Here is a 12206-nt window from a genome sequence, read left to right as displayed (position 1 = left end):
TACTTGCTAGTTTGATTCAAGCGCCATAAACTATCATCAACATCATGTGGGGGCACCGTCATATTTTTCTTGCAAGTTAACACCACATATTTCTTTTTAGGGCGCGTCCTGCCTTGATGACGCTTCAAGATATAACTTATTAGTCCTTTTGTTTTGCAATAAGATCAATTAACAACAATCATCAAGTCTTAAAGAAATTTTCAAAGTCTTTATTAATAATGCGCTCTAGTGTCAAAAGTGCACCGATCCCATGGCTACTATTCTCTGTGGGGAATTTATTTTAAAATACGAGATCCTTCAACTAGTTCTAAGGTAAGATAGTACATGCACTACCCCCATAGGCTAGGAGGAATTTTATTTCTTCTAATCTACGATTCAGGCAAAACTCTGCTTAATTTAATAGAAAACATAAATAATATGTAAGGGGCCTCAGACACGCCTTACTGATAATACTTTTGGAGATGCCATGCATTCCATGCTCGTAGAACAAGTTTTCCTTCCAAGTCTTCAAGGTGATATGTCCCTTTCCACAAGATTGCTTTTATCCTATATGGTCCTTCCCAATTAGCTCCAAACACCCCATGCTGGAGAATTCTTGTGTTAGGCATAACCTTCCTGAGCACCAGGTCTCCCACCTTCAGCAACTGTACCTTTACTTTCTTATTATAATACCTTGTAGCACGCTGTTGATACGCTGCGAGCTTTAACTGAGAGTTCTCCCTTATTTCTTCCAGAAGATTGAAATGAAGTCTCTGGGAAACTTCTGCATCTTCTTCTACATAACGATCTCTGCGAAGCGATCCTGAACCAACTTCTACGGGAACCATAGCCTCATACCCGTAAGTGAGCATAAATGGGGACTCTCCCCTAGTAGACCTTAGAATCGTGTTGTAAGACTATTACACCTTTGGGAGTTCTTCAGGAAAATTGCCTTTGCGTTCCTCTAGCTTGGTCTTGAGAGTATGCTTTATTATCTTGTTAACAGCCTCCATTTGTCCATTACTATGTGGATGATAGACTGCTACAAATTCCTTTTTAATCTTCAAATCCTCATATAGCTGTCGCAACTCCTTGCTATCAAACTGATTTCCATTGTCGGAGACAAGCTTATATGGTATCCAAAATCTGCACACAATGGAGTTGAAGACAAAGTCTTTGATTTTCTTTACTGTAATGGTTGCCAATGGTATGGCCTCGACCCACTTTGTAAAGTAATTAATGGCTACAACAACATACTTGACATCTCCTTTAGCTTTTGGTAATTCCCCAATCAGATCAATTCCTCACATAGAAAATGGCCATGGAACCACCATAGATGTCAAAAGTGTTGCTGGCATAGATGAGTAGTTTGGAAAGCGTTTACAGTGATCACATGCTCTAACAAAACTCGTAGCATCCTCCTTCATCATTGGGCAATAATAACCTTGGCATAAAATCTACATTGCCAACGAGTTACCCCCTGAGTGATTGCCACAAATTCCTTCATGTAACTCCCTCTAGATATAATTTCCTTCTTTCTTATCAACACACCTGAGCAGCGGCTGATTGAAGCCTCTCTTATACAAAACTTCATCATACACCATATACCGCGCAACCTTGTAGCGGAGTCGTCGAGCCTTGAAATTATCCTCAGGAAGTGTTCCTTTGTTAATGTAGGCGAGAATAGGCGTCATCCATGTTCCCTCAGAAGCTTCATCCACCTGCATTACTTCTATCTCTGGGATACTGGGAATCTCCTGGATTTCCAAACGTATACATCCTAATAGCACTGCTTCCTGCTGAGACCCCATTTTTGCCAGAGCATCTGCCTTGATGTTCTTCTCTCGTGGTACACATTCCATTCTAACCTCCTTGAACTTCCCAATCAACCGTACTGTGCACCTTAAATACAACTCCGTTCGTGGCCCTCAAGCTTGAAATCCACCATTCACCTGGTTTACCACCAACTCTGAATCACTTTTTACAATTAATTTTGTACCCCCATTTATAAAGCAATCTTCAGGCCATTGATTAGAGCTTCATATTCTGCATCATTGTTCGTAGCATAGAACTTTAAAGTGGATTGCGCTCATCAGATGATGACCTTCCGAAAACACAAGCACTATATCTGCGCCTGTCATTGTTAATTGCTCCATCCACATGCAAAATCTACCATTGGTGTGGAAGCTCTTCTTTTGGTAATAAGTTTAATATATGCTCAGGACATGGAGGATGCAATTCCACCAGAACTTTATCATCAATTTCAGAATCAAACTCCTATAGGAAATTAGCTAGAGCTTGTCCTTTGATTGTGGCACGAGGCATGTATTCTAAGTCCAACTGCCCCAATTCCACAGCCCTTTTTAAAATCCTTCATGTTAGGAAATGAATAATACACAGAGGGGGGGGGGGGTGAATGTATTTTACTGGTTTTAGGCTTTTCTTGAATATTTTTAGCTTCGTTGAACAAAGTAAATTTAATCTTGTAGAAATGTGTTACTGCATGAATTTAAACATGCAAGAATAAGGAACACAGATCTTTTCAAAACTCACTTAATTTTGTATTAAAATTAAGAATGTTTTGCTACGAAATTTTTAGGCTCTTTGATGTTAAAGAGCTTAGCTTCTCCCTGAGAGTGTTACAAGATTTCTATCTAAATTGTTACAACTGACTTAGCACCAGTGTTAAATTTATAACTTAGTTAACTGCTGGTTTACACAGTGTGTAATAAGACATGTTATTAGCTTTTCTAAACTGTCACTTGTCATTTCTATTTATAGAAAATTAGATCTTCCGTTTCTGGCTTAGCATATCTTTAGCATCCCGTGTTCACTTTAATCTTCCTCTGTCAGTTAATCTTTGCCATTGATCTTGCACATTCTTTAAGCTGCTTTTTGTAGACTTGTCAATCCAGCTGTTGGATTGTTTGTTGATTGTGTATCTTAGATATTGAATTGATCTGCAACTTTGTACTTTGAGATTGTACCTCGAGATATCCAGTTTAGGTCTATAAAATACTTGATATCTCGATAAGTATATTGGCTAGTCGAGATCTCCAGTACTCTATATTTAGTTTGGCTTGTAGAGGTCTTCAGTTCTCTATAAGAGAATTTTGGCTTGTCGAGATCTCTAGTCTTCACATCTTCACTTTGACTTATCGATAACTCTTAGTTCTCTAGTAGCCTCTTGACTTGTCGATATCTCAGAGTTCTCTAGTCAAATTTAACTTGTTGATATCTCAGAGTTTTCTAGTCAAAATTTAACTTATCGATGTCTCAGAGTTCTCTAGTCAAAATTTAACTTGTCGATGTCTCTGAGTTCTCTAGTGAATTTTGACTTATCGATATCTCTGAGTTCTCTAGTAGACTTAAACTTATCAATAACTCAGAGTTCTCTACTAAATGTAGACTTGTCGATAACTCTGAGTTCTCTAGTGAAGAAATGACTTGTCGATATCTCCAATCTTCAGTTCTTCAATTTGGCTTGTCGATATCTTTCTGAGTTCTCTAGTAGCTTTCCTGACTTCTCGATAAGCTAGTCTGGAGTTCTCGAATGACTTCTCTATAACATTAAATCTATGACTTGTAGAGATCTTGACTTAGAGTATTTTTCCTAAAACAGATTTGTTCAACTCCAAGATTCTTCATAATTCTTCGGAGGCATGATCTTCTTGATCTTCTTCCAGATAGAATTCTTAAGCTTGACATTGTTTATAGAAAAAGTCTCCAGTCTGCTACTTTGACATTTTTACAGACTTTAAATGTTACAAGTACAAAATACAGATTAATATAACAATACAACTTACTTAGGGTTGATAAAATGTCTTAGTCTTGTTAAAGTGCAGGCATGTCTTTTACAACAATCTCCCCCAATTTGTGAGAAGATTGCTTAACACAAATACATGCCTGTTAACAAGACTAACCCCAAGTTTAAAATGATGGAGAATAAAATTAATATATAAAGATTGATAAAATTACAACTTGTACAACATAAGATTCACAAGGTTCAATGATTACAAGACTCGGGTAAAGACAGTTTTTACATCTGATTCTTCTCTAAGTTGATCCTTCAATTTGTCAAGAATTTCAAGTTCTTCTATGATAGGTGTTCCACTTAGAGCTTCTACAAGTTTTTGTCTTGCTGCCTTAGGATAACCTTGGTCCAGAACCTCTATGCAGAATCTTGAGAATCCACCAGCTCTGATGTTTAGGAATCTCCCATCTTTATAAATTCTGCTCATTCCTTTTGCTTTCAACTCGTCTGATCTTTTTATGTTCATGTCTATTTCTTCATCATGCCTCCTTCTTCTTTCTTCAGCTTCAGCCTCATCTCTTTTCTTGGTTTCCTTCCTTTCAATCAACCATTCAGCTAGAGATGATCTCCATGCCCTTGTAGCAGTATCCTTGTCTTTAAACAAACTTATCACTCTCTTAATTTCTGTGGGAGCCAAAAAATCCATTAACTTTTTATCTAGAAGAGTGAATGTGCCATCCTTAAAATAAAATTATAACTTCTCTCAGGGATATAATCCAGACTCTAACAATTTCCTCAGCTAGATGTTGGAAATGGTCTTCATCTGAGATGCACCAATTTAGAGGTAGAAAGTCAGATTCTTTAAAACACTTCCAGATGGCCCTTTCAGTGACTTCCACTTTTTTTACAGGCTTGACTTTCTTAGGCTTTCTCCCAATAGATTTGTGCTTGAATTTTAGTGAAGGTTTAGCTAAAGGTAGGTTTGTCATTTTCTTGAGATTAGTTTGGCCTGAGGTGATTGGAATTTTTAGGAAAGAATTTGTTGTTTGTTTATACAGAAATTTTGACTTAGATGGTTGGGAAGGTTTAATGTTTGAGATAGGTGATGTTGTAGGTTGAGCTGAGGTTTGAGTTGGTTGTGTTTGGATTTTTAGGGTTTTCTGAGTTTCTGAATCATCATGAGGCTTTCTGCTCTTCCTCTCACCTCTTCTCTTCTTTTCTTCATCGTTCTTGTCATCCTCCTTTTTCTTCTCTCCACCCTTGCTCCCAGATGGCTTACTGGACTGACTAGGATTTGAGCTAGAAGGATTTTGATCATTCTTCTTCTGCTCATCCTCATCCAAGTCATCCTTGTTGAACTGTGTTTTGAGCAAGTTGGCTTCTGTATTTTGCAGATATCTCCTCAGTAGCTTTATCATGTCCATATCATCATTGTTCTTGTTTTTCTTAGCTTTTAAGCTAGTTCCTAGGATCATGATAAGCTTCTTGTTGCTCATGACTTAGTCTTTGAGGATATTGAAATGTCTGAATTGTCTGGTGGTTGGACAGATGTATGCTATACCCTTACTTGGCTGTAGATATGCTTCATGAAAGGCAGCTACTTGAGCATCTCTCAGTGCAGTTAATAGCATGGTATCTTCACGAGTTATAACTCTAACTTTGCTGATAAAGATATCTAACTCAGATTCCTTCCTTGAGATAAGGCAATTGCGGGACATCTGCATACATCTGTCTATCCCTGAGTAATTTGTATTAACAACTATCTTCTCTTCCATAAAGTTGTTCTTATTGACCTTGATCACTCTTATGAAATTGATTATCTTGTCCGGGGCCTTTTTATATGTGAAGTGATTGTTGTTGAGAGAAGCTTATAAGGCTTTGAGTAGTTCTTCAAACTCTCTACTCAGACTAGGTCCTTCAGCAGACCTAATAAGTCTCTCCATGTCAAGATCAACTTCTTTAGATTTCTTTTCAACACCCTGGACTTGCTGTTGAGATGACCTTGATCGTGTCAACCTAGCCTCTATCTCCCCCTTAGTCTTGTTGACAGGCATTAGAAGGGGAGTAGGAATTCCAGGCCTGAGTTGTTCAGGTAGAGAAGGTAGTGGTACGTTGAGTTTTCCCATGATGGATCCCAAAGCTATAGAATTCTGCATTTGAAGATGCTTATGTGAGTCCACCAGGGTTTGGATATCTGTTTGTTGACTCTTGAAAAGAGATGTCAAGGCCTGAACTTGTGCAGTGAAAGAAGAGTTGGAGTCTTGTAATGCTGTGATTTGACCTTGTAAAGACTGAATTTGCAGATTTGTTGAAGTGGATTCAGGCTGATAAGAGCTGTTAAATGTGTCAAGGTGTTCTTCTACAACCTATTTGATCCCTTCCATTAGCAAAGCTGAAGGCTTATATCTGCTCTGGTGAAGTTGGTCCAGCTGGACCTTGGTCTCATTTGAGTGAGTAATTTGTTTCTGGATCACTGTATGGAGATTGGTGAAAGATAGTTTGAGGTTTTTGACTTCCTTCTCAATAGAGGCAAGATCCATCCTAGTCATTTGCTCAGTAAAATGCTTGAATTTAAAAGAGATATGCTCTTGAGATGGTATGATCTTGTCCATCTTCTCATTCACCAATTTTTTTATTCTGTCTTCATGGCCAGTAAGCTTGATTTCAAGAGCTTTACCAAATAGATGAAATGCTTTGAGCCGAGCTTTGTATACATTTGTAATGGCATCATAGACAGCTTCTGGACTCAAGTCTTTTGCATTGCTTCCCAGAATAGTGACATACTCTTCTCTGAATCCATCCAGAACTTGATTAATCTCCAAGGCAAAATCATCAGACAGCCATGCATCCACATTTCCATCTTGCTCAGCATCATTGACAATTTTCTCCTTTTTCTCCTCAACCCCTTCATTGTAAGAAAGCATGATAGCTTGATAGTCCTAGTTGCTCATATTTGAAGTCAGGAGATGCTGTGAGATGTTGGCCAGTCCAGATATCTGCTCTACTAGTAGATCATCTATAGAAGTTGGTTGAGAAGCAGATTCTTGTAGCCACTGAGAGAGTATGTGAGGTTGTTGAGGTTGTGAGGTGGATGATTCATCAGAAACACCTGTGACTGGGGTCACAGTTTGACTCACAGATTGCTCTGTGGTTATGACAATGTGTTGTCCTCCACTTGTAGTGGGAACCTCCAATTGAATTGGAGGGGATTTGACTGGGTTACTGTCATGTATACCATCCTCAAACCCTTGTATGTCTTGCAACACACTGGCACTTGAATATTTTATACTTGCCTCCCCTATGACAGGATCATGGGTAATTGTACTCCTAGCTTCATCTGCAAAGGCAATTTCTGCTAGGGTTGTGAGGGGAGTTGTCCCTACATGAGGAACCTCCAATTGAATTGGAGAGGATTTAGATAACTCCCCCTCAGGAGTACTACCCTCAAACCTTTCAGTCTGTGAAGACTGTTTTGCACATGAAGGTGCATTAGAAGTATCCATGGGGTCTTCAGTAAAAACTGATGAATCCCCCATGTTTGTGATGATGTCATCAAGGTCTACCCCAGCATGTAGCCTCTCACCATCTAAATGGAGTGTCTGGGTGGTGAGCAAAGCTTCTTGAGCTAAGTCATTTGATTTTTGTTGCACTTGAGAAGTGGATTCAAGTGGAGTTAGAATAGAAGAAATTTTAGTTATAAGAATTTGTTGCCCATTTGTGAGTGTTAGAAACTCCCCATGAATAGATGAAGGAGCTTCAAGTGATGTGTCCTCACAGTGTGTGCCTTCCTTGTTTCTTCTATAATACACTTGAAGTGCTTTTTGTGCTGGCTGTGCAGACTCACTCCTGGTTGTTTTTACAATTGCATCTTATTGGGAAGATGTAGAGGAGGGTAGAGTGGTCAACTCAGTTTGTTTACTCCTTTTGGATCTTTTGACCAGAGGTTTCTCTCTTTCAGCTCTCTCCTCACCACTCTCAGTTATCACAGCTAGGTTTATCCCCTTTCTCTTCTTTTTACTCACCTCATCCTTTTGAGAAGATGAGGTGGTTGGTTCCCTAGCTTTTAAGGGTTTTGAAAGAATAGTTGCAGCTTGGGAAGATCCCTATTGGTGTTCCTGTGTTTGTACTTCCACAGGTTCAGTAATCATAGCTGTGCTAAATTGTACATTAGATCTCATATTAGGCATATGATAAGGGTATGTCCTAAACCTCTCCACCATAAATGGAGTGATTTTCAGACTTACATTGACCTTATTCATTGTAGTAAGTGAGCCAAATATTATTTTGGACACTTGCTTACAATTTCCTAATTTAGTACTATCTATACCATTCAGTAGGTGTATGTCTGCTATTTTATTATTTAAAGTGGACATAATAAATCTAGGGAAGAAAATTTCCTTATCTTTAGCTGACAGGGGCATAGTTAGCCTGGTTGCAAGTTCTTCCAGGATCAGCAGGCCAACATTCAAGTGTCTGTTGTGAGCAATTGAATACACTAGCTTTTGCACCACACTTGAAATGTTGTCATATCCTGTCTTCCTGCATGTAAAGGCTCTCACCACTGAATCAAAAATGAATGACCACTCCTTCATTAGATTAGTTCTGTTTGGGCTTGATAAGTTGATTCTTCCTCCATAGTTGATGAAGTCCAGACACTCAATCAGCTCATCAGGAGCTGGTACCTCCACCAGATTTGTAGTAGGCAGTCCCAAAGCTAGGTTCACATCCTGCTCATTAAACTCAATTTGTTGATCTCCAACTGAGCAAGTCACTACCAAGGATACATCATCATCATGCATCATAGTCCTCACCAGAGCTGTAGTCCAAAAAGCATGCAACACAGCTAGGTACAACACTGGATTAGCAGTCAAGGCTCCTGCAATGTAAGATTCAGACAGAAATTTCACAAACCCCTTGAAACTGTCAGGGGCTTGGTTAGCATCAGTAAAAGCCAAGAAGTTTATTCCTTTCTCTGGATAGTTGCTCTAATAGTGGTTTGTGTCATTGTAGTTTAGTAAGAGAGAATGGGGAAGAAGAATTTTTGAGAAAGGAGTAGAGACGAGTGAGAAATGGGTTTTTGCTTGAAAGGCTAGGTCAATTTAGATCTCGAAATTTGTAAGTATGTGCATGTATCGAGAAGTCTAGATATTTATAGTAAAAGTAAATGACTTGTCGAGAACTCAAAAATAGACGATTGGAGTTTGTCTATCGAGAAGTCATTTTAAGAAATGAAATACATATCGAGAAGTCATTTTAAATTACTCTTTTAAAGAACTCAAAATTGACTTATCGAGATGTCAGATAAATACCCAGTTTGTCCAAAAAGTGGACTGAATTAATTACAACTTTTATTTGAATAAATTCAAAATAAAATTAGAATAAAATTTCCAAAAGTATTTTATCAAAATAATTTATTAAATTAAATTATTTCAGTTCTGAGTTATTGATAAGTCAAAAATTACACTTGTAGAGAACTCCGTGAATTGACACTACTAAAGAACTCTACAAAGACTTATCGATAAGTCATATTAAACCTATCAAGAAGTCACTCGAGAAGTCAGTAATTGACTTATCAAGGACTCACTCGATAAGTCCTAAAATGACTTGTCGAGTAGTCAATTTGACTTATCGAGAACTCAGTTCTTTATATACTTTTGGTTTTTGTAATTCTGCCTTGTGTTAATTTTACATATTAAGAATGTAAATTAAAAACTGAGTAGTTTACTTAGAATTTGAAAAATTCCCAGTTGAGTTTGAATTTGAAAAACAAATATGCAGAGATTTCTGAAATATTTATAATTCATATTTCAGTTAATTTCCAATTTAATCAAATTAATTTTGATTTACTGGAGACTAATCTGTTGCAAAACATTAGCTGAGTTCTTAGCTTAGGATGAAGCGTTAAGCATTCCAATTTTACCTACAAGTCTAGTGAATGTTGCTTTATCCAAAGGTTTAGTAAAAATGTCAGCTAATTGTTTTTCTGTAGGAACAATATTCAGCTTCATCTGTAGAAGTTGATACAGATTGTTGTTTCTTGCTATACCAGGATACAATTCTTTGTCTAAGAAATTGACAGCTTCCACTAGTTCTCTTTATGTCAACCCTGCATTCAGCAAAATCTGCATCTGTGTAATCAACAGCTTCAAAACCAGTTCCTTTAGGATACCATAATCCCAAGTTTGGAGTTTCCACAAAGTATCTGAAAATCTTCTTTCTCCCCTTGAGTTTGTGCAATTAAATTCAGGTGTATGAGATGAGCTTCCATTTTCATGATTTTCCTGTTGAGTAGTTTTTTATTTTTCTTTTCTGACAGACTACAAAACTTCAACTTGAGAAAACTCCAACTTAGGCATGTCTCTTACTAACTCCTTTTTGACAAGGTGTTAATTTCCTTGAAATTCAAGTGAGATGGATTTTTATGCCATAGCTTGTTTACTTCTTCTCATGCCTTGGTGTAGAAGCAACAAACACCATCCTTATTTGTTGAGTCAAACTCTGCAACAAACAAGATTCCTTTCCTTACTCCTTTCAGAACAACTTCACTAGTTTTCTTGCTGATAACAATGCATTTTTCTTTGTTGAGTAAGACTTAAGGTCTTTGTCTGCAAATTTGCTAACTCTGAGAAGATTCACTTCAAGACCAGCTACCAGTGCTACATCATCAAAGACAATATTTTCGGAAACAATCTTGCCATATCCCATTGTGAATCCTTTACTGTTGTCTTCAAAGGTCACCAAAGGGCCAGCTTTCTTCTCAAACTGTAATAGCAGGGCCTTATCACCTATCATATGCCTGGAACAACCACTATCTATGATCCAGATGACTCTCTATACTATGCCTTGCACACAATGGAAACCCAAACAGTATTGGGTAGTTTCTTCTTAGTAACTTGTTCAGCAGAAGTAGAATGAGTTGTTTTAGAAAAATAGAATTCAATGACTGTTATACATATTTTCCTTCTGATGTGGACTCATTTCTTATTTTTTTAAGGTCTACTCTCAGTTTGTGGCAACTCTTCATTACTTTCAAGTTGCAAGGAATGCAATCAAACTTGTCACAGAATGAATATGGATCATTTCAATTTGCTTTATTGTATTTGCAAGTTCCTTCAGTTGGATTGCTAACAACCTTTTTACAAAGGTGAGTTAGATGATTTTCAGAGCCACACTTTTCACACTTCTTTCTAGGAGCATTGGCAACATAAGCAAAATTATTGCTTTTGTTTATCCCTATTTTCCCATTTCTATTTTTCCTTTTCTTTCTTACATCTTCAGTTTTGGTTTCTTTAACAGGAGTCTTGGGACTTTGTTTGTTAATGAGCTTCTCTTTAGTATTGGAAGACTGAACTGATTCTTTAATTTTCTTCTCTTTAACTTCATCAACAATTTCTTCCTTTATAATCAATTATTCTTCACTGAAGTTGACTTCACATGCTTTGAATATAGGTGCATTAATCTCTTTCAAAAAGGTTGGAGCATTCTCAGTTTTCTTTGCTTTCCCTTTGTCACCTATAGTCTTCTTTTTATCATTCATGGCATCATAGTCATGGCCAATATCAATGTGTTCACATGGCTTATTCTTCTCATGATACTGTCCGACTAGTTCAGATGCATTTATGAAAGATTTCATCTTCACTTCATTCTTTTCCAGCTTCTCCCTTAGCACTACTTCAATTTCATTTGAACGCTTGAGCTTGTTCTTTAGATAAGCATTTTCTTATTTTAAAGCTTCAAGCTCCACCAACAACAATTCAGTTTCTTGCTTCTCACTTTCAAGCTTCTCATTTATCTTTGTCAATCTGCTAACTTCTTCATTAGCAATAACCATGCTTGTGTGAATGTGAAACATTTATGTGCTCATCATTTCAACAGTTTCCTTATATTGATTCATATTTAAATCAATAGTAGTAAGAGTTGGTGTCTGTGCTTTTGATGAGGGTGATTCACCTTGCTCCAAAGCCATGAGTGCATAATACCAAATTCTTCATCTTCATCATTCTCAGAGTCATCCCAACTTTTACCCTCTGCAATATGAGCTTTACTTTGTTATTTCCTTAGAAGAGCTTCATACTTTGCTTCAAGTTCAAGATAAGCCTTGTCTTTCTTTGCTTTCTTGGGTTTCCTGCGTTCTGTAGCAAAGTGGCCTTGTTCATCACAATTGAAGCATCTAATATTAGATCTGTCAACAGATCCAGTTTTGTAGTCATTCTTGCTATCAGAATTGTACTTCCCTTTTTCTTTCCAGCTGCTGTCTTTATTGAAAGTTTATCCTTTACTCCTGAAGTATCTTGGCTTCTTTACTCTAATATTAGAGAATTTTCTAGCCAAATAGGCCATTGACTGATCTATCTCATCCAGTTCTTCAAGAGTGTAGAACTCATCTTTTTCTAATTCCAGAATGACTTGTTCCTGTGAATCATTTGTTCTTTGCTCATTTGTTGAGGCAACTGGTATTTGAGATCTTGATTCA

At 37.3% G+C, this 12206-nt stretch overlaps 1 protein-coding gene across 1 annotated transcript; it reads right to left on the bottom strand.

Moving 5' to 3' along the window:
- Nucleotides 1-440: 440 nt before the first annotated feature.
- On the bottom strand, nucleotides 441-827 carry LOC141695724 (uncharacterized). The gene has a single exon (XM_074499948.1). It carries the CDS (start codon nucleotides 825-827, stop codon nucleotides 441-443), a length of 387 nt encoding a protein of 128 aa, XP_074356049.1.
- Nucleotides 828-12206: the final 11379 nt, after the last annotated feature.

This window comes from Apium graveolens, chromosome 11 (genome assembly GCF_009905375.1).
Source record: "Apium graveolens cultivar Ventura chromosome 11, ASM990537v1, whole genome shotgun sequence".
Taxonomy (NCBI): Eukaryota; Viridiplantae; Streptophyta; class Magnoliopsida; order Apiales; family Apiaceae; genus Apium; species Apium graveolens.
This window is presented reverse-complemented; position numbering and strand designations above follow the sequence as displayed.